This window comes from Ambystoma mexicanum, chromosome 2q (assembly GCF_040938575.1).
Source record: "Ambystoma mexicanum isolate Mex_15411 chromosome 2q, UKY_AmexF1_1, whole genome shotgun sequence".
NCBI classification, from domain to species: Eukaryota; Metazoa; Chordata; class Amphibia; order Caudata; family Ambystomatidae; genus Ambystoma; species Ambystoma mexicanum.
Window position 1 is genome coordinate 868,169,615 of NC_090924.1, and position 23,814 is coordinate 868,193,428.

At 43.8% G+C, this 23,814-nt stretch overlaps 1 protein-coding gene across 1 annotated transcript in view; it reads left to right on the forward strand.

Moving 5' to 3' along the window:
- The window catches only part of ODAD2 (outer dynein arm docking complex subunit 2), a 1,183,909-nt gene that overhangs the window by 256,658 nt on the left and 903,437 nt on the right, over positions 1-23,814 (forward strand). Inside the window, exon 5 of the mRNA XM_069648108.1 lies at positions 9,179-9,285. Within this exon, the coding sequence (XP_069504209.1) occupies positions 9,179-9,285 (107 nt within the window). The remainder of the gene's footprint in view (positions 1-9,178; positions 9,286-23,814) is intronic.

Genomic DNA, 23,814 nt, shown 5'->3' on the forward strand with positions numbered 1-23,814 from the left:
AAGTAGAGCTAGGAGTAACTTAAGGAGTCTGAGAGGTTGAGATACAAGGATTGGGACCTCCCGGAAGACGTAATGGAAATGTTGTTTTCGGCCAGAAGGCCAGCAACAAAGTCCTTGTGCCGCTGCCGTTGGAACAAATTCTGCAGCTTGTACAGGGATAAGAATGTGGATCCTTGAACTGAAAGTTTACATCTCCAGGATGTCTAAGAGAAGATAGGATGATCAACTTTTTCTAGGTTACACGTGCCACAAGTTGGGTATGGCAATTTTGAAAAAAAATCCTTGTCAAAATGGATTATTTTGGGAATAGCTGAATGCTACAGATTAGCAGGAAAGGGTCCCCGGAGGGTCTTAGAGCTCATTCAACCGGTTCCATGTGTTTAAATCGTGGCAAAAATGGCCGTGGACGCAAAATATTGCAGCAAAAAGGCTGTGGTTTTTCCGCCGCAATCCATGTAAAGGATGCGGGGGACACCCCCGCAACCCCTGCTCCCCTTAAATGGTATAATGGGGTACACCTTTACTGGGTCAAACCACAGCATTTCTGCCGCGATTTTTTGAACAGGCGACATTTTTGCTGCAATATTATCATTGCATACCATTCAACCAGGGGCATGGCTACGTCCTCTGTATTACAGAGGGGTGTCCCAATTAGAGATATTTGTGCGGCAGCCACATGGTCGCCCGTACACATCTTTACCAAACATCATAATCTGGACTCTTCCTTACGCCAGGAAGGTTTATTTGGAAAGGCAGTGCTACATTCTGTGCACACAGACCTATGAAGGAACTCCTAAATTATTATGAGTCTGAAAATTCGGACTCCCTCCTCCAGGAATGCATACACTGCTTTGGGAGTTTATCATAGGATGAAGAATGGGAGGACACAATCCATTTGAAGAACAAGCTACTTACCCATGGTAATGTTCTTTTGACTGGATGTTCCTCCCACGTATTCCACATCGCCCCTCCCAACCTGCCCTGCAGTAGAATTTTTCATGTGATTGCAGTCTTCACTCTTTCAGGAGAAGTAACTGTCGGGTGTAGGATGTCCTATACATGCTTTAAAAACGAAATGAAAGCCAATGATCGCTGCGCACACTTTATACCATCGAGACAAAGGCCTCCGAGGAACATCGAGTCAACCGACATCGACGCGCAGTGCCCTCTGCTGGAAAATATTTCCGAAGCAGCTGAAGCTGGATATGGAAAAGTCATAAAATGAGGAATACGTGGGAGGATCATCCAGTCGAAAAAACATTACCATGGGTAAGTAACTTGTTCTTATGGAAAGTGTGATTGTGCTTATAAACCAATTAATTCATATATTTGTAAAGTGCATATTCCTATACAGCTTAAAACAAATACCCGGGTGTTCCCACCAAGCTAAGCAAGCTTGAACTGCCTCTTCCTCCAAGTCTTGCATAAGTAACTTGCCACAGAGTGTACCGCTAAGTGATCCCTCGAGGTGCAACATAATTCACGCGCTTGTGCAGTTGTACTAGTATTCCTAGTGGAGAAGAGGGTTTTAAATATTGTTTGCTAAAATCTAGGTACAAAGGACATATCAACAGACAATGAATAACACTTTCCATTTGTGTTAAGCCTACCATACATGCAATAGAAACATTGTTGTTTCATGTGTGGCTCAAATCCGCAACCGAGAGAATACCCAGATGGAGCTTGATATATAAAGCTCTCATTGGCTTGAGGAAGATGTTTTTCCAAATAAGTCCCATAGCCTAAATCTTGTTTCACCACCCAGTAATTACTGAGCTGGGGTGATTGGCTAATTGTCCTCAGCACCTCATTCGCTGCGGTGGCCTGTTAGGCATTTTTAACAAGCAGCTTTGTGTTCCTATCCAGTGTTCTGTCCGACCTATACTTTGGAGCTTTTTTTTATATGTGTGAACCATGGAAGCGAGGTACCACCAACTTGCGACACAATGTCCTCAAGGGCTTCTCTATATCTGGATAGCCTTGGAGTAGTACAAATCCTTATCTAGAAAAACACTGGTTTGGATTTGCATTGGGATTCAGTTCTTAGCAGGTTCACCTCCAAATAAGCAGGTACATTTGGGGCACTGTTGGGAGTCCTAAGATACTCTTCAAGAACGTGTTCTCCAGAACTATCAATTTATTGCAGTTGTTAACACCACACAGCTCAGCCCCATACAGGGCAGTCTGCCTCGCCTGAAGCTTATATGCTTCCAGTGTAATGCTGAGCACTGTGCTGCCAAATTCAGTAGTGAACCTTGCCAGTGCACCACTGTACCACTGTACCTTGCTAACATTACACCTGATCTTGCCACTTACGTGTTCCATTTGCAATCCGCCATAGTTCTTAACCCAAGGTAATCCTAAGTGTCTACCTGTTTTAATTATCTAGCCATTCAGCACAAGGCCCATCTCCAATTTTGTCTTTGCCCTGCCACCCCTAGACACCAGGGCTTTCATTTTTGTTACATTAATGGACAATCCATTGTCTAAGCATAATTTTTCAAAAATATTGAACTGCCTCCTAAGCCCCACCGGTGTAATTGAGAGCAGGACTGCGTCATCCGCAAACAGCATTATTGTCAACGTGCCACCTGCCAGCCTAGGCCCGTCTAATGGAATACCCAACAATTTGTTAATAATGTTTTTAATGAGGGGATGCGCCTGCAACCAGTGCAATGAACGGCCCCTACCAGACCGAAATGGAGCAGTTCAAATATCTTGGGATACGTATCACGCAACAACTTGCAGACTATACATCCCTGAACCTTGCCCCACTCGTAACAAGATTCGCAGAAGACACCCGCAACTGGATCTCATTGCCATTGACATTGCTGGGTAGAGCTGCACTATTCAAAATGATTGCCCTCCCCAAATTCTTGTACATCCTGCAAAATGCCCCTCTATATATCCCGCAGCAAGAATTCTATAAGCTCGAAGGCATCCTCAGAAAACTGCTATGGGGGGCGCATCCGCGGATCGCTCTTTCCACGCTCCAAAGGTCCGTATGGGAAGGAGGGATTGGACTACCCAGGCTGCAATCATACTACTGGGCCGGCCAGCTGACGGTGGTCAATGACATGCTGCATGGAGATGGGACACTTCCGCACATCAAGGCAATTAACCCCCACAACACAACAGTACCATTAGAACATCTCTACGGAAGCCTTGGTAGCCCACCGAAACCAGATATGGCGACACGCATTGTGAGAATATGGAAAGAGGTACACCGACACCTAGGATGGGATGGGAAACTGACACTGGCCCAACCCCTATGGAACAATTGCCATCTTCCTGAAATACAAAAGCTACCTAGATGGCCCGAATGGGTCCAACGAGGAATCACCACCGTCGGGGCTGTGCTGCGGGAGGACAAACTTGCACCATTTGAAACATTGCAAGAGGAATTTTCCCTCCCAGCCACAGAAAGATACCACCACACGCAATTGCAACACGCGTGGAGCACCCACCAACAAAATATACGGAACATACCGGAAAGCTCCCCCCTTGAATGCAATATGGTGTCGGACCAGGTGAAACGGAAAGTCACCTCCACCTTGTACAATGTGATTACATCCTTTTCGACACCAGAATTGACCAGCCTGAAGACCAAATGGGAACGGGACGTGGGACCGCTCCAGCCGGAAGACTGGGTGGAGGCCCTAATGTACCCGCGCGAGGTAACCATCTCTTCAAGACTCAGGCTGGTCCAACTAAAGATCCTGCACCGCGTCTACTACCCAAGAGTCGCCCTTTTCCGCTGGGGGAAGACGACAGACGCACGCTGCCTGCGATGCAAGTGTGAGGAGGGCACATTCTTCCATATCCTATGGGAATGCAATAATATCCAACAACTCTGGCAGAAATGCTGTGACAAACTATCCAGCGTTATAGGCAAGACAATAGTCAGATGCCCAAAACATCTCCTTCTGGGGATCTCTAATGAAACCGACCTGTCCCGGTATGAAAAGATACTCTGCTCCACTGCAACGGCCGTGCTCAGGCGGAATATTGCACAACTATGGGGCGCAGAACGCACTCCGGACTACGACCAATGGGTCGTGTATGTGGACATCTGCGCTGACATGGAACATCGGGTATATGCTGCAAGGGGCTGCCCGCAAAAAGCGGACAAAATATGGAGTCGCTGGGAAGACGCCAGCTAGAAGGCAGGTGTGCCACGGCAGACGCTAGGAACGGACAGGGCCGCATGATGATGAATGAAGCGAGCCAGGAACATACTGATTGTGCCACGAGTAACTCCTGCTTTGGCAAAGTCTGACGGACCACTAGACAGCAGTCCCAGTTATCAAGAGTTTTCTTTTCTTCTCTCTTCTTTCCTCTTTTGTTGTTTTTAGTTTTTTTACCTGCTTCTCTCTCCTCTCCTGACCCTCCTCCTGAAAATGTTGATTGTATGACCGCTCCCTTGCTCCCATCCCTGATACACAGAGAGATGCATGTACTGTTAAGTTGTTTTCCTATGTTTAAAATCAATAAAGTCTTTGATAAAAAAAAAAATAATGTTTTTAATGAAAAGACAGAATAGCGTTGGGTTCAGCACGCAACCTTGGCATACACCCTGTTGGTTTTGTTACGCTTCCATCCAGGTTCCACCTAACAACTGCCTCATTCCAATGGATTGTGTCCTACCACGTAATCCTCATCTTAGATATTGTCTGCCAGCCTTGCTGCTTCTTCGGAAAAATTTTCGCCAGAGGGCGCTGTGCTCGAGGCCGTGGAGTCGTAGTCCCTCGAAGGCCCGGTCGAATGTCGTGTCATCCATTGTATAAAGGACTCGAGCCGCTCCCGTTGGTTTCAGTTCTGTTTTTCCGAGTTCTGCTTTGTGTGTCAAAACGGCGCATCAGTTCTTTCATTCACTTAAAATTGCTGTAGGAATGTCCATGTTCACCAAAGTACTCCATAGCTTGGACCTGGAAACTCTGTCGAATGTTGTATGCAGATCAGTGAAAACTGAGTATTCATACATCTTCCTCAGTGTGACATATTTATCCAACAAAAGTCTCAAGCTCAGGCTCTGGTCTGCTGTGCCAGTTCAACAATTAAGCCTGCCTGAAGATGATGTATGATGTTATTCTCCTCAATCCAAGATTCTGGGTGACCCATCAGTGCTCTCGCAAAAACCTTTCCACCGGAGTCCATCAAAGAAATTGGACGATAGTTGCTGGGATTAATCCTGGATTCACAGAGGCAATTGCTACTTGAGAATGTGGTCTTTATAGTTTTTTTTTAACTTACACCTAACTAATTCTAACTATCAATACTTCCTTAGATAACTATATTGAAACTCCTTTTTGATTCTGTAAAGTCTTTCAATACTAAATGGATAATTCCTTAAAGTGTTTTTTCCATTGACACTACTCTCATCCTAACGTTACAAACAATGTCACTGTTCTAGCACTCAATTTTGAAGGTTCGCTGCAGCTCCGCAGCTCCGAGACGCTAATCTCTTATGCTCTCGAAGTGACTGGTGGAGCTGATCAGATTCGTGCCTGCTTACTCTGAAGACACTACTCTATGGAGAATGTAGTGTCTCACTACAATGGACAGGCGCCGGTTAATAAACCTTGAAGTGGTGTGTTATACGGGCTTGACTTAAACCCTTGGAGACAATTTGCCACTGCACCAAGAGGGAACACCTCTCTAGATTTGGTAGTGTGTCACAGAGAAGAGCATCATAAATAAGCGCTTGAGCAGCGAGTCAGTTACTGCTCTTCAGAACACTGAAGATGCAATTGAGCCTGTCACTTTTTTCCTTGCTCAAAACTATTTACAACAGTTACATCATTTCAATCAAAGGTGAGCGACATTATCCCCAATGTTAAAAAAATAGTGCAAGCATCTTGAATTAAATATTCCTTGTTCCTAGGCTCAGACTGCCCTATAGGGCAATAGGCCCATGGCCAAACCAAAAACGCAAAATGCTGGTGTGGGCTATTTTTTTGGGTCAAAATGGGCCACTTTCTTGCCCAATTCGGGCCAGTTTTATGAGTAACTTCACTACGCGGCTAGTATGTTTGACCAGTGTTGCTCAATACATATTCTTTTAAATGCACAATTTACCTGAGACAATTGTATGGCCCAGTGCGACTCGGCTTGTTCCTTTTATATTTTAAAATGAAATGCTGAGCCCCACCATGACTCTTCTCCTGTCCCATGAAGCCTCTTCAAATCTGCACCTTCCTGATAATTCTTGAAGTCCTGAAAACTCTAATGACCTAATTAGGCCATACAATTCACAAGCTTACGTAAATAGTACATCATTGCCTGGAGTCTGAGATGAAAGGCATTTTAGAATGTTGACTGCCTTTCCTTCATTCTAATCTCAAGCCAATCAAATATTAGATTCCTCTCCACCATTTTGGCTTGGGATAACTTCCTGTTCCTAAATAGAATTGGTTAAGGCCTTAAACCATTTCCTAACACATTCTTCCCAACTCCCTTCTGCAAACACTGTTTACCTATTCAATTTTACACCCTCCAGTGTCTGAAGCATCCCCCCACCTTGAAAACCATTCCCGTCATATTACATGACCTCACAACCCTTTACACCTCTGCTCTAGGAAGACTTATTTCATCCTTTGGCTTTCACTATCTCCTTTTTTGCGGATGACGCTCAAATATTGAACTAATTTCCTTCCTTCACCGAGCCATCTCAGAACGGATTACAAACTGTCTCACTACAATTTGTCACTGGATGGCTCTCCCCTGCCTCATGCTGAACTCTTCAAAAACAGAAGTCCTCTTTCTCCCAGCTTCCAATGTCATACCTCCACTACCCTCTCGTATCTCCTTCCTGCCTGACCTTCTTGTTCCCTCACCCAAGGCTTGCAATCTTGGGGTCTTTACTCTCTCTTTAATCTCTACTCTCTTACTCAGTAAACTTGACTACTGCTCAAGCCTACTCCTTGGTCTTCCTATCGATGCCTTCCTCTCTTTAGACAAAGTCCTCTTCATTTCTATGCGCATGCTCTACCACCTACACAGAGCTTCTGTTCACTTCTACCTACCAGCAACGTGCTGGTTGGCTCACCATGCACAGCCATTGTGTTTTCTAGTTCCTTCTTCTTCTTCTTCTACAAATTTGCTCCTCAGTACCTGCCTGATTGTATCTCAGTTTACTCACCATCTTATTCCCTCCGATCCTATTCCATTCTCAACCTCATTGTCCCATATCCACCCTGTGCCTCCTCCCGCTTCCGCTTTTTCTTCCAACTCTCTATGCTCCACTGGAACCCACTTCCCATAACAATCAAAGCCAGCCCAACTGAGGATATTTTCACAGTTCAGCTTAATCTTCACTTGCATGCTAAAGAGGGAGTATCCCCTGACCTCTCCCCCATTCCCCTGCCTGACCTCACCACTAGCTCCAGTGACGCTAGGTAATGTAATTTATATAGTGCTCCACTGTAGTTTGAAGCACTTGCCCACCTGTTTAATCCTCCAGGATTATTTTCAATGCACTTTTCTGTATCCCATCTTCGTGGCACTAGGACTCCCCAACGTCCTGTTGCTCTTTGACTGGGTTATTGGTTCTCAGTCCAATCGATAGTTCCTCATGGGATGTATGTCTGTCCGACTTTATGAACTTCCTTCTATGGTTTTCGACTTTCCTAACCTTCAAATAAAGCATGTGTAGCCCTTTCAGTCCTTCTTACAAAGGGCTAAACAAGGGGGGTTCTGTGAGTCCCTCTGTCGACACAAACACGGCCCATTGACCTGTTCTTGGGTGAATGGCCCCGGGAGAGTCTCAACCAAGTCTTTAGCTCACTGTCCCTTTCACAGAGGAGACATATCCCTGCATATCTGTCTTTGTCCTGCCCAGGGGCAGTCCAGCACCGAAATGCTAGGCAACTCTCCTCTGAACAAGAGTAGCAAGAGCAACCCCAGACACGTGTTTCAGCCTAGTCGGGCCGCATCAGTGAGGTGGAGCTGTGCCATTCTAAGAAAAGTGAACAAGGGGTCCACGTCTGGATTCCCCTGGTAACTTAGGGTGAAACCCAAAGTTACTTATTATGCAAAATACAGTGGGTTCTGGGAGTCCCTCTACTGGCACGAACACGACCCATTGACCTGTTCTTGGGTGGATGGCCCCCGGGAGAGTCTCAACCAAGTCTTTAGCTCACTGTGCCTTTCACAGAGGTGAAATATCCCCGTCCTCAGTCATTGTCCTGCCCAGGGGCAGTCCAGCACCAACATGCTAGGCAGCTCTCCTCTGAACAAGAGTACCAACAGCAACCCCAGACACATGTTTTGGCCTAGTCAGACCTCATCAGTGAGATGGAGCTGTGCCTCTCTAAGAACAATAAGCAAGGGGTCCAAGTCTGGATTCCCCATGTAATTTAGGGTGAAATCCAAAGTTACTTAATATGCAAAACAAGGGGGGTTCTGGGAGTCCCTCTACCAGCACAAAGACTTGGTTGAGACTCACCCCGGGGCCATCCACCCAAGAACAGGTCAATGGGCTGTGTTCGTGCCGGTAGAGTGACTAGCTTCTCCCACGCCACCGCTGGCTCCGTGGCTCTGCCCCTCCAGCACATTGTCTCTGAGGCTTGCGTCTGTGTAGCAATGACTCTCCTCCCCCCCGTAGGAATTGCTCACCCATTCGCAGTTCACACTGCTCTTATCCACATCATCAACAGAAAAAGAATTATGTCCGTCTTCATTGATTATGGCATTCAGATGATGGTCAGCTTACTTGAAGCAAATAGTGTGTAGGAAGGGCCTTTGTTTGTTATAGTTGTAACGGGAGATATCAAAGTCTTTCTCACACCCATATAGGCAGAAAGTGTGTTTTCACTTGGAGTTCCTTATTGGAATGGGAGTCCTTATCCGTAAGAGGGTAGCCACTCCCAGTGAGGTCCCACTTGCCCAGACCCCTAGGGAGGGTCTTGCTTAGGAGAAGGGATGACTTATTAGATTCGTCACAAGCCTTAGAACACAATACTTAAAAGGCAAGGGCTGTGGTGGGGCAGTGTATGGGCCTTATCTGATGTTACATGTTTGTTTTTCACTTTTTGGTTATAGAGATCTGATTGTATTTGAATCAAGTTCCCCTACCCCACCCATGCATCTATCATCAATACTGGCAATATTTTTATCACATTAGGTAGATTTCATTATTCATGAGCTATTTGCAAATCGGAAATATGTTGTTTTGCAGAGAAGTGCGTGTAACGCCTGGCGCAGTGAAGAATGATGTGGATTTACTTTGGCGTTTCTCTGGTGAAGGAGACAGTACTGTGCTAAAAAGTATTGACTTTACTTCAGGTAACAACCATTTCTATATTCCTTTAAGTGCTGCATTTCCTAATGTGAGGTAAAAAAAAATAATCTGGTAAAATGTGTAATAACACAACGATTCAACAGGGTTTCTAGTCCCCACAGCCAAAGCCCTCTAAATGTCTGTGCTGGAGTAGTTCAAATCTTGCATTCACTGTGCCGAAAAAATTGTTCAGAAAATACCAGCCACAACAATACTGAAGATTTTACTACCTTTATTAGAACCATGCAATGTGTTTTTATGATCTATGACCTATAACGTGCATACCTAGAACCGTTATATGTTGGCAATTACTTACATTAAAGGCATATCTCAGAATGTATGTTTATCTATAAAATATATAAACCCCTAATCATTTACCTAGCATATACACATAAGACATTGTATGCTGTCTGACTAAAATAAAACACATGGCCCACAGTGATATTTGTTTTCTCATTAGGTACACTGTATATGTTGAGTTGTATCCTTCTCATAACAAATGTGTACAGTATTGTGACATGAAGTGATGACCCAGTGCCTCCAACAGTGCTTTAACTATTATTTGGTGCTATACACATTCCTTCATCAATATGTGTAATACGTTTAGCTCTACCTTGATTATTTCATATCCTCATGTATTATGTTGTTCTATATGTCCTTACTTTAAATGTTTCAACACTTGAGGTATCTAATGGAGGCACACGTATGACACTGACACAAGAGGTACAAGTTTCAAAACCTTTATTCAATTTTCAGGTTTTGGAAAAACTCCTGCTTTGCCCTATAGCTATGAAGGGAGTAGTCTACCAACAAATAATAAAGAAAACACTGCACTAGTTAGTCTTTGTCAAATCGAAATAGCCTATACTAACAAAACCTAATGCCTACCCTATTTCTTATACAAAAAGTGTGTACAAGGCAATATGTATGCAAAGGAAAATCAGTGTTATAACATATAGAATCACGATGGCAGAGTTAGCTCTCCTCGGCACGTTGGGCAGCACGGAGTGAGGCAGCCGCCGTAGACAAGATGACCTACTCTGCCTCAGGTTTTCAAAATAAAGGCAGTTTAAAACGTGGACCGAGGCTCGCCTGGCTTTCCACGTTAAAATCACTTATTCCAGCGTTCCAAAAGTTCTTTCACAATTTAGCAAAAAGTTCACAGTTCAACGAAAAGTTCATGTAGGTCTCCTTCCGTCGGGCTCGGACCTCTCAAAGCTTTAACAGTTCACATAGGTCTCCCTCAGCTGGTCTCGGACTACGCAATCACAGCACTTGCAGGGGTTCCCTTACCCAAGCTTAATTCACATTTGTTAGGGGTTCCCTTCCCCTAATTTATCACACTTCTGGGTCTCCCACAGTCAGGCTCGGATCTTTAACTAATGTCGAAGACTTTCGAATGTGTGACACTTTTACCATAGACCTCTGCAGGACCACTTAGACTTTCTCTTCAGCTCACACTCTTAAGTTATTTGCTCCAGTGTCTCTTGGTCTTGGTAGTTCAATACCATAAGCACAAAAGTTCAAAGAAATCTTTCTCTTTAAGTATTCACCTTTTTACGTCACCTTTTGCTACGGTTAATCTTGACCATTATGCACTTCAGAGTCCATTCACTTTGCCGCTTTATGACAAAAACATTTCACATTTCGTGGAGACTTTGAAGTGGGGTACTTCCTTTCGCCGGACACTCCGCTACTCTATATCACTGGCTTCACAGTTATCAGCCAATTAAAACTTCATCACTGGTTAGCTTTCTTTTGCGTCTCATCAGCATGTGCACAACCTTCACTTGTGAGATACACTGTTGCGGCTTCAATCTTTACTTGACACAAACCGGCCTTTTATGTCTTTCACTAACTCACCAGTTGTGCGCGTTCTTTTCTTGTCTCTGCAGCTTTGATTCACTAGTCAAGGTCAATACCACAGGCTTGGCCTCGTCTCCCCGACTCTGTCGTTTACCCGGGAGGGTCGCTGGCATCCTTGAAACATAATGCAGGTTTCTTCTTGTCTGCGATTTGGCCTTCTCCGTGTCTCATTCACGGTTTCCCAGAAGCAACAACCTTCTAAAGGGATCTTCAGGTTTTCCCTACCCTTTGCTCTAGTCCCTCGTTCTGTTCCAGTAGGTTCGCCTTCGCCCCAGAAGGTCTGCTCTTTCTCGTGTTTCACCTTGCTCAGAGTGTGTCTCTATGTTCCGACATATATCCATGTGGGGAGAGCTAATGGGTATCCGATGTATGCGATTAAAGTCAAGTGCCTGACTTTGCCTGACCTGATTAGCGGGACATGTCCAATGAGATATGTAAGGGTTAGCCCCTTTACTCTGTCACCCCTCGGCCCAGTGTTTGTGTAGAAAGTGGGAGTGTTGGGACGTTGGAGGATCCTATGACATAGGATAGGGCATGAGTACAGGAAAGGGGGGAATACTGTGTCCCTCTATTGGCTGCCTCACCCCCACTCCCCGAGGACCCCTCACCCAGATGATCCTCCCGCACTGGTCCACACCCAGGGTCTGGATCCAAAGGTGATGGCAGTGCCCTGGCCACCTGAGAAAGAGATTCCTGGGGGTTAGTAGGTGAGACACCCTTTGGTTTCTCACATGTAGAATAATGCACACTACTTGGATGTTTTTGTGCCTAAACATTGTAAAAGATACAGCTACCATGCAGCCTTCGTAGCCTGGGCTGGCCTCATCTGTACAAATGAAATAACATAAATCCTATATATAACTCTCTAAGGATGTCTTTGCATTGGGGAGTGGGCATGCTGAGATTGCGACCCAGTCACATCTCTTCTAACATTTTCCAAAAACCAGCAGAAAGATATCCCTTGGACGGTAATGGCGGGACAGATGTCGCAGCAATTTTAACTTCAAATCCTTAAACTGTCAAAATTAGTATATACGTTTAATGGTTACAAGCCTTTTAATGTTTGGGCAAATATTGTGAACAATTAAATTAGCACCAATTTAAGCATACAACCCTTTTCATCACATACATCATCATTCTTATGTTCCCAAAATGCTGATTGATGGTTTGCAAAGCAGCCACAAGCCCTCATTGGTTCTATTTGTCCCCATCCCTTTCTCCTTTCCCTTAGGAGTGTTTCAAAAGAGTACAATTGGAATGTATCAGGCTGTCCATCTTGGAATGTTAATGTAACAAAAAATTGCACCAAGCATATATTTTTTTAATTCCCAAAATGTGTACCTTAATTAGCTATGGCAATGAAAGCAGTTAATATAGCAAGGCAATAACTTGAATTGACCCCTAACTGAATTTTCTTACTTTATTATATGATTTAATTCATTCTATTTCTATATTTTCTCATTGTGCATCATTGTCATTCATCCAATATTCAAATAAAGTACAAAAACACATTTGATACTCTGAAACTAAGACCTACAAAACATATAAATGAACAGTAAAATACATCACAGTTCAGTGTATATTAGCACCAGATTGCTGTGCAGATGTTTATGGGCACAGCATAATTTACACACAAACCTGAGGCTAACCCTCTCATCAGTCTCTATTGTACAGGGACAACCTTAAAACAAACAATATGATATAACTATTTCATATGGATCTATAAAAAAACTGCTAATTATCAACATGTGTACATTAGTAAATGTATCTTTGCATCATTACGATTATTGCTTTACCAATTTAAAGAAGCTGCATTCCTATACTTGGAATATTGGGAAATTCTTTCTCAGCTGTCAAAATGTTTAGAGTCTCTATTACAGCTTTCTAGGTCTGCAACTTGTGGAAAGGGGCTGTACTTTCACCACTATAGCAACAAAAGATCTGGAACATTAGCCTGCTCTTCGGTAGACTTTTCGGTGGAAATCTCATGTAACCACCTTCATCAGGACTCTTAGTTTGACTGGAATCTGTAATCAAATTGATATGAACAGATGCATATTAGTGTGGACTTTACGACTACTCTATGCTCCACTAGTACACCCGCAATGCAAATCGCTCACCCACATTCAAGTACCACGCTGTCCCTATCTCTTCATATTTTTTGCTTTTTTTATTTTCTCTTCTTGGACACTTTTAAGCCTCTAGGTTTCAGGTTTCCTGCCATCCATACTGGACCTGCGCATACGAAATCTGAAAAACAGGTGTGTAAACCCTTAGCCACTAAAGCAAATACATGTGGCCAAGATGAGGATCATAGTTAAATTGGCCATCTTTTCTAACTGTCAATTCCTTGTGCCGTTATATGCTGCTGCCAATAATGCAAGGGGGCCAAATTCTCACATGAATTCTGTATATTATTCACTCCGATCAGCACTATTTTTTCCTGCACTCAGTTGGATATTTCATTTTCTTCCAAATGTCACCTATAAAGTAGGGGCACACACATATAGATTCCCACCAACATCATGCATGTGTTCAACCCATGTGTTTTATTTACTGCAAGTGCCTAGTTTTATATGTACCTTTCAAGCGCACCGTGTTACTGCATCGGTCGCTAGTACAGTCTTCCTTCCAGCGTTTGTTTAATTTTCTGTTTGGTGGGTTTTTTCATGCTGCATTTACAGTGCAAGCAAGAGAGAAAACACTCTATTACTGCCAATGCTCCCACTGATCTATGCGCTGCAAACTGTCTCAGTGCAGTGGCACCCCAACACTTACCGAAATACTAACGTCACGTGGCGTGGCAGCCCTCTGAGGGCTAGTCACATGCTTACACGTTTGACAGTGAAAGCATGTGACTAGCCCTCAGAGGGCTGCCCATAAACCGTTGGAGACAGCAGGTTCTGATGGCTGTGTAAACAGAGAGGAGATGACCACGCTGTGGAGGTGTTTATTTATTCCTTTGGCTAACACCAAGATTTCTGTCCTTGTCCCCAAGGAGGGGGTCCCACCCCAACGGGGACTAATGGGTAGTGGTTTCACCTCCCTAGATTCATGCTCCAATTGATGGGCCATTGCTGGGCTCCTATATTACTTCCTGAGCAGATGGCCGCCGCCTCGACCACCAAGCCTCATGGACATTCACTCTTCCTCAGCTCGCCTCTGCAGGTTGCAGATTGGCCAGGGCTGCAACATCCAGTGTTAGGCCCGGGAGCCGCCAGGCAATGCCGCCCCCCTCCAAGTGCCACCTTTAAGGGTTGAGGCCAAACCCTGTCTGGGCCTGTCCGGGTGCGGACCGTGCTGCGGAGCCACCGCTGTTGTCTCCTTTACATGCTCCTGTGCAACCTCTTTCCCCACCTTCACTTCTTGTGGCGCCCGCTCTATCCATGGTGCTGTACCTGTTTATCTTCTCTTCTTAAGGTAAGTAGGCCTTCTCCTCTGTTCCCTGTTTGCACTTCCTTGCTTACGCCTTCATTCCTACATCCTCGTCCGCCGCTGCACTTGGCTTGATGCCTGCATGTCGCCCTTATTTCAGTCTCCATAACCTCCTCTTTTCATCCCTTCAGACGTGCCCCTTGAACAGCTTTCCACCCCACCCGTTGCGATTTTGTATATTGATGCCTCCTCGCCCCTCTCTGGTTTTCCTTACCTCTCTTCTAACTTCACCACCTCCGGGTGCCTCCTCACCACACTCTGTCCGATTCTTGTTCCTGCCACTTGTCCTACTTCAACGTCCCAGCTTATGTGTCTGCTCTGGCCTGCCCATGTCACTTATTGTCACCCTCTCACCATGCCGTTGATACACTGCCCCTCCACTTCTTCTTTCTGCAACCTGTCTTTTCACTCTGCATCTGCCCCATAGAATGCAGTGAGTCTCACCACTTGCTTGTCTCTGCTGTATCTTTCATTTTTTATTTTTGCCTACTTGCAACCAATTGATTGCCTCACTCATCCTTGTGCTTGTTCTGCTTTTTACCTACCTACGACCTCAGATTGACATATTGAATGCCTTTGCTGTGTTTCAAACATTACCTACCTTAGTCCATAGTTTTGATAACTCCCCAGCTCTGTGCTGTTTTACCTACCTGCTTCCACTGGTTTGCCATTTTTCAGCCCCTGTGCTGTGTTTTGCATTTACCGACCTACAACCACAGGATTGCCATTTTGAAGCCTGTGCTTTGCTTTGACTTTTTCCTACCTGCGACCATGGGATTGACATTTCTCAGCCCTGTGCTGTATTCTGCTTTTACCTTCCTACAATCACTGGATTGACATTTCGAATGCCTGTACTGAAATTTACTTATGTATTTAATCACTGCTATATCTAACTGTGCTGCCGTTCAATTCCTGTACACCTGATGTAGCCCATCGCTGCACAAGGCATGGCTTTTCCAGTCTGTAGTCACTCATACCTGCTTAGTCATAATTGCTTGTCTGCATGCCTGATGTAGCCCCTCATGCCATGAGACAAGGTTATTCCAGTCTGTAGCATTTCATTCCCGCTTGTCACAACTGCATGTCTGTTTTTTCCACAATGCAATTTATTACCTACTTCTATCCGCACTTTTTACACTTGTTTTGCATTTTTACCTCTCCCCCTTCTACCCTCCTGCACTTCCCTCCCTCCCCCTCCCTCCTTTTTTCATGTCTCAGCACTTGCATGATCCGAATGGCCTCACGGCCTTGCAGGAATGCTTTTTGTTGTTGTATTTCAACCCTTCCCCCCCCCTTCCTGCACATCCCCTCCTCCTCCCCCCTCCTTGCTCTCATTCTTAGTACTTGCACGTTCTGAAAGTTTTAAGACCTTTCAGGAATTTTTTGTTTTTGTTTTATACTTTTTCTCCTCATCCCTTCCCCTTCCTTGTCTTCATGTGCCTTGAACCACAATTTTGCTGTATAGTGCGCATTACAAATAACCAATGAATAAATAAATAAATAAATACAAATGAGAAGGGGCTCTCCCTTGAGGGGAAGTGACAACACCTTGTGAATCGTCACACATGACAATTTATTTTGAATGTCTTCTTTTTCAAATAAACACAGCACCCCTCGCCCTCTAAGATCTGTGTTTCTTTTTCTCTTGGCACAGTGCTGTCGGCAACGGGTAGTGTGGCTCTAGCAAGTGATCACCTAATAAGCTACCATGGCATGCAGAGATAGAGAAAAAACAATGTAATACCTTATTTTATATTGAATGCTAATTGCATGCAGAGGGTCTCTGGTGGTAGCATGTACATGCTTTGGGGGTCCCTGCATGCAATTCTACACATTCACAAGGCTGACGGGAAAAGGAAAGCGTAAAGTGAGAAGAACCTGCTTTTGCTCTTTCGTTTCCCTTTCTATCTTCTGAAAAAATGAACACTGCTTGCAAAGTATGCTTTGCAGACAGCATTTACTAATGGATTCCTAAGTAATCTGCCTGGTCTTTTGTAGGTGCTAAAAACCAAGGCAGGATCCATTGGAATCTATTACATAAAATTTCTGTATGCCATTTTATTTCCTCTGTAGAAATATTTGTGATTTACATTTAATTATAGGCTCACATTAGGGTGACATAACTAATTTCATATGCCTGATATAGAGCTGCACACTCACAATTCTCCAAACTCGACTTTTATTTAAAATAGTTCATGTCAATCTGAACAAAGGTGGTCTTCAGGTTTTGCTAGGGAAATCCCCACAATGTTAAAGGTACAAAAACCATTGGTCAGTAACGCACAATTAAACTTGCCTACATGAATCTCACTAATATCAATTCACACACGCATTAATCTCCATAATCAATTGTAGGTATAGATTATGCCCTAAAAGATAATAGGCATTCTTAACACTTCTGTTGCTTGCCATCCTTATCTGCACAAAAGTATTTCAACATGAGACATATTGCTGTTTAATTGTATCAAAATACATTTTCCTCAATGACACCCACCATTTACAGATCAGAAAGCTTTCTCTGCATTAAATGTGGTGCAGGGGATTCTTACCTGTGCGTGAAACATTCTCTGAAAATGTGTGTGAAGCTTTCAATGAACATGTGTGTGAAGCTTTCAATGAACATGTGTGTGAAGCTTTCATTCTAAATATGTGTGTATAGATTCCAATCTATATGTGTGTGTGTGCAGCTTTCAATATATATATATATATATATATATATATATATATATATATATATATATATATATATATATATATATATATAATATATATATATGTGTGTGTAGTTTCAATCTATTCCTATTCATTTACCTTCGGCTTTACAAGTTTGGGCTGCAGATGTAATTTCCCTTTCACATTACACATAGGTCTGCGTGTGCATTTCAAGATGAGGTACTTCAGGGATTTAACACTTTGCATACACTTTGGTGAATAGGATGAATTATCTGTACTAATTCCTGTTGTGCAAACATCTAATTTCTGACTGGGCTCCACTGTGGCCATAGTTTTGTATGATACCAGGTGAGGTAATAGTAGTTCTTGCGGACATTATGGCCTGCGTGATTCTATGCCAGCATGAGCCAAGGATTCTATTTTAATTTGGTATCATTCTTCAAAAACAATCTGCATTCAATTTGTACAAAATGCTGTCAGTTTTAAATAGCCCCTCCCAATACAAAAATGCATTGAGCTTTGAGGAAATTACATGACCCTTCGTTCTCAATTTAAATGGGAGACACTCAAGCCCCTTTCATTCCTGGGATTTTACCATGGATACTCTATAGGGACAACTTGGAGTTATCTCTGGGATCTACTTGCATTTTAAGTGTGGCTTCTCATTTTTTGAGGAATCAGCTTGGACCCTCAATCTGGAGTTACTTCCTAAACATGGTCCTTTTCAGCTGGCTGCCTGGAACCCAGTTTCCTACATGGCTTACTCCTCACTTCTTTAAAGGGCTCCTTTCTCTTGCCAGTCATTGAGATGGTTTCAGCTGTGCTCCATGCTACATCCTCCCAGTTGCATCCAGAAATATTCTTCAATATTAATTTCACAGTTCTGGGTGCAAGCTGTTTAATAATATTTTTCTCCTCCCCTCATCTTCTTGTGTCTTGAAAGGAGGGGCTCTTCCCTCAGAGTTCCATGATTGCAAAAGTGGGAGAGAATGTCACGCCTAAAGGTATGGAGAGGCATTTCTTTTGAATGGTGTAACTTTGGATGTTAATGTGTGAGTTCAATAAAATAAAGATCATTATATTCTGTAGCCTAGAACACACAACTAAAGACACTGACTGCACCTGTGCAATGTGTATTCACAGAGATAATTATTTTGCCTACTTTTTACACTTTTTTCCATTCTGCACTAGGCAAAATGTATATAGGTAGCAATGTTTTTCTGACACAATGCAATTTGTTTTTAGTTGGTTGGACCTTCCATTATGGCAATTTGAATTATTTTCAAATGATTCAATTGTGGGGTTAAAATGTAGCACATGTAGCACTCCTATTCACTTTATTAGTGAAGAAATGCTGACTTAGGCTATCAGAGGTCACTGTTGATTTATCCAATGCACATTCTGCGTCATGATGTTACTGAATGTCCGGGCTAGTTTATTTTGCTTGTTCACTGAGATCCCAAGACTTCAGCTAAATTGATTTTCGAAGGTACCTGGATTTGATATATGTGACAGGTCTCTTTGTACGTTGTCCATTAGCCATTATCTGGCAAAGTTTTATGAGACCGGGGGTTGGAACTAGTGTGAACACGATGAATCAGGGCCTTACTGTTGCCTCATACCGTGTAAATTGTCTGGGTCTGCTGGAGTGAGGTGAATCCTAGGTCAACTCTACTTGCACCATGGAGTAGAGAAACTAATACACGGCTTTCCATCTTAAGAGTGTGAACCAATTCAATACTTTTTACATGCCTCATTTCAAGTTAAATAAAAATACAGTGTTATTCAAAGTGAATTGAACTGCATGGTAAAATACAATGGGTGAATTAGGCCTTTTTGCACTTTTACTTGTAAAAAGCTCCCATTTAAAACAGTACAGTTATTGCCATGTACTTAGCATTAACAATCCAGTCTCTAGATTCATTTAAAGGCCTTACAAATGGTCCAACATTCGTACTGATCTCTTTACATGGATTCCTTTCCTTGGTCAGAACTTGTCTGATCGGGCAGAGGAACTGATTCCTCGATCTGATGAAAAACGTTCTGAGGGTGACTGGCTTTCAGCTGGTTTGCGTGAACCCAGCGTTCCTATGTGTGCTCCTCATTTGGAATGTGTATTTTGTAAATAACGGGAGACCTCTTTTCAATGATTTCATATGATCCCTTCCAGCTGGCAAGGAACTTACATTCCTCTGGAAGTTATACAGGTAAACTTGATCACCTACCTCCTACTGTTTTTTTTGGATGGCTGCAGGCTAACATTTTCGAGGTGCTTTTGCAAATTCTCCACATATTCATGAGTGGTAGAGTTGTTGATCAGCATCAGTTCCTGCGTTTGGTATAGCAGAAGTTGAGGCAATACCATTTTTCTACCAGTCATGAGTTCTAAAGGGGACATTTTAGTTGTGGAAGTAGGTGTGGACTTCAGACCCATTAGGACTAGTGGTAATCTTAAGTCCCAACTGAGTTCACAATCCACAACAAACTTTTTTAATTCCAATGATTGTTTTATTATATAGCTCAACCCCTGCTGGATGCCAGGTGGAAGGCGATAATGATTTTACGCTTAACTCCAAGTATTTCCAACATTTTAGTCATTACCACTACCTTGATCAGACCCAATCTTTTGAGGAAGACCGAAACGAGAAGATATGTGGTTCATTTATAACATAGATGCTGTCTTGCAATATGGAGAGGGAAGACATTCAACCCATTTGTTAAAGAGACAGGTAGTGGTCAACATATATTTGTTTACAGCATACAGAACGAGTCACTGGACCAATAAAATCGATCTAAAGATCAGACTATGGTAATGCCATTCCTCTCTTTTGTAGGGGAGCCTGGTGAGTGGGGCAAATCGGTTGGAACTGAGCACACACTAGTCACCCCTTTAAATAAATTGTTCAGCCTTGACCTTTTTGTGGCTAATAGGGAACTTCACATAGGATCTCAATTGTCTTTTTAGCTATTACTGCGTTATGGCCATGATTTAACATTTTGCTTCAGAATGAGGTAGGTGCCACCCACTGATCATAACTAGATTGTAATCTCCTAACCAAAAGTCCATCTTGAATTTTGAACATCTTTTGGAATTGCATTAGTACTTGAAGATCTTCCTTTCCCTGCCAACTAGGTTCAGTGTTCTGAGACTTCTAGATATTTATAGAATGTCCTATGATTAGATCTTCGTTCTGTTCTGTGCAGTAATTAAATCTTGGTCTGGAGAATCTCTACTCTATTGCAAAATAGAATGTTCAGAAATCGGTTTTGCTACCAAGGCCGTGGACCATCACCTGTGTCAACATAAAGGACCAACTAGACGCCAAGGACTATTGTTCGACCAAAGGCTCTTCTTGCATACCAAAGAACTTCAACAGCAGCTGATTGCCTTGTGCCACGATGGTAAAGCCCACAGGGTTAAGGGTGTGGGTGTTGGACGGTCAGGAACAGTCTCGCAGTACCTCCAGCAGGAACCCCCCAGTAAGCCGCGTGAGTGGCCACAACCCCTACAGCTGAAATATCCCAGTTCTCCCCCCGCAGGGTGAAGCCTGCGGGGGAAAGGGCACAGGTGTTGGGCTTCCTGCAGGGTGTTTGGCAGACGCAGGGAGAAAGTAGCAGTATTGGCGTATCGGCCTGGAGCATACACCTGGAAGCAGCAACGGGAGAAGCGGCTTGTTAGGTGAGAAAAGCCCCATACCGTAATAACTGTGACTGTTGGCCTTAAAAAATCTATATTACACAGTGGAATAAGAGTGCAGGTCTTGTGCTCCCGCAGGTTGTTTGGCACCCGCAAGCGAAGGGGGCTACCAGCCTTGTTCTGCAGTGTATTACTCAGCAACAGATAATGGCGCATGGCAAAGTGAGGAGTTGTATGTAGCCACGAGGCAGAGAATGGGAGGGGGCTACATCGGGCTACACCAAACTGTTAACCGTCAGCTGTCAATAGTTTAACTGCCACAGCTCCATTTGCCCGTCTTGCTTCATCTGTCTGACACGGTTTAGCTGCAGCAGTAACTGCTCTCATGGAGGAGACTGATTCCCCCCAAACTCCTACCGTGACAGATCTTTACAGTATTTACCCATGCCTGGTGAAAAATTCTAACTATCAAACAAAAAATGCTACAACCACCCCCTGAAATAGACGCCTCTGCTGGCACCACCAAAGCACAGCCACATAGGGCCATTAAACTAACGGGGGATGCATACAAACTCATTAAGGAGATTAAGTATTTTGTTGTGAATAAACTTGGCTGCTCTGGGGAGCAAAGATTTTGACACTGATTGCAATGCTGTGACTTATCAATCCAACTGTAATGGTAGTAGATTATTTGCCCACAGCCTGGGGACTGGTGCACCAGTTAACCAAACAATGAACACCTATATCAGCATTTCTACCCATGGCCACAGACCAGAGGATTTATCCAGCGTTCCAGGGGACCTCCCTCAGGGCAAGGATGGCCTAGATGGCTATGAGCAAACTGGCCTCAACCTCATAGTCAATCCCCAAAATCATGACCAAGAATAAGCCTCTGGAGAACTGTATAGAAGGCTTTGATACTGTCCCTTTTTAAAATATTGCCATAAACAATTTTGAGGCAGCTGAAGTCGATGTAGATTATGTAGCCCAGAAGGCAGAGCTTAGCACCCCACCAAAGACTTCACAGGGGAGGGTGGCTGTCACTAAAAACTGGACCCCTCACCACAGTTGGGAGGGGCTGGTGATGTATGCGGATAATGGCATTCAGCTGTGTAGTTTCTCTCTTTGTACCCTTTCCACTCCTGGCATGTTTGATACCCCCTTTCTCGCCCCTGACCAAATAGATGAGGGATCAATGAGATGCAAAGCTAAATGTAATCTTGTATTCACTGAGTTAGTGGATCAAAAAAAGCTGCACCTGCTTATTCTTGATGGACAAAGAAGAGGTGGATACATGGTGGAGTGCAAACCTAGAATAGTGGTCAACAGAGGGCCCCTCCAGCCACCAGTGGAAAAAGTCCACTGCACTCTGAAGTACCGCCCGAATGTGCCTGATATGCCTGATATAACCAATGATCATATTGGGCATACCAATGTCATGGCTGAAAAGGGGAGACACCAGCAGACCTGGTCCATTCCATCAAAAGTTGATTCCAATAGAATAAAATCGGGCTCTCACTTGATCAGCCTTCACTTGGGCAGCCAGTCTGGGGGCCTAGAGTTACGCACATGGGCGGTAATCTAAGAGGGGGGCTAGGCCACGCAGAATCAAACTCAACCCCTCTCGGCATCTCCTTTGGGGGCCCAAGTCCCCAGTATGAGCAGGGCATGGTATCCAACAACATGAAAGGGACTTGGAAGAGGGGCCAGGTATTTTGCATCGAGTACCCAAAATTGCCCCCAATCAGCGAGACTCTAGAGAATCTCTCATCAATAAATGCACTCATTGGTTTTGACCAGTAAGCAGATGCTAATCAGTAACGCGGGACGATATTGTAAATTGTACAAGATTGTGTTTATAATGGTGGGTCCGCATTTTACTTTACACGCATTGAACTGAGGAACCAAAGAGTGGCTGATGGCATGCTGGGTGTTGCCATGAGATGCCGTTTATCTGTTCAGAGCATGATTGAACTCAGTCTCCACCCTCATCACATTAATGTTTACTTGCTGGAAATCAAGCCTCTAAACTCATTACTCTCTGTAGCCAATGCAATTCCGTTGGGACAAGGCTCGGGGAAACACTAATGATGGAGGAGAACTTGTTAATTTGGCCCACTGATTAATGTTCAACTGAGTCAGGGGTTGCTGATTTTGGGATAGGGCTTGGGATTTTGGGCACTGTCTTTCTATTTCTTGGAAAAGATCAGACCGTAATTCATGCTATTGTAATTATTAATTTGTTGTGTGTTGTAATGATGTACTTTGATGGTCTTATGGCTGAGTAAAGTAGCTGATGATGATGGTAAAGCAGGGACCTCAAGAGATCAAGACCACCATTGACTTGATTTGTCTCTATTATTGGTGGCCTTCTTTCACTCACAATGCCCATCAGTACGTTACTATGTGCAATATTTGTGCCCAATTCAAGCATGTGTGTCATTCTCTGTGAAGAAAACCATTTGCCTTCTTATCCATGGCATACCATTTCAACAGATATCATTACTGATTTGCCTGACTCCCAAGGCCATACTGCCATCATAATGACTGTTTACTCTTTTTACAAACTGGAGCATTCCTCAGCATGCACATTGGTGCCCACTGCAGCATAAATGGCCACAATTTCCTTTTGGATATCTTTCAGCTACATGGATTGCTGCCTGTTATCTCGGGCTGGGGCTCCCAATTCACATCTCCATTATGGAATTGCTTGTGTAAAATGCTAGGCATCTGGTAGGCCATAAACTCTGGATGCCATCCCCAATCGAACAGGCTTACTGACAGACTTAACTGTTTCTCTGTATGTTTGGATGCCACCACATGGTGTCTTCAAGAGCTCACTCTCCAGAAACGAAAAATACCTTCCTTGGATCAGCTCCTACATGACATTAAGTCAAGAGCCAGTTTGGTCAAAGCCTTACTA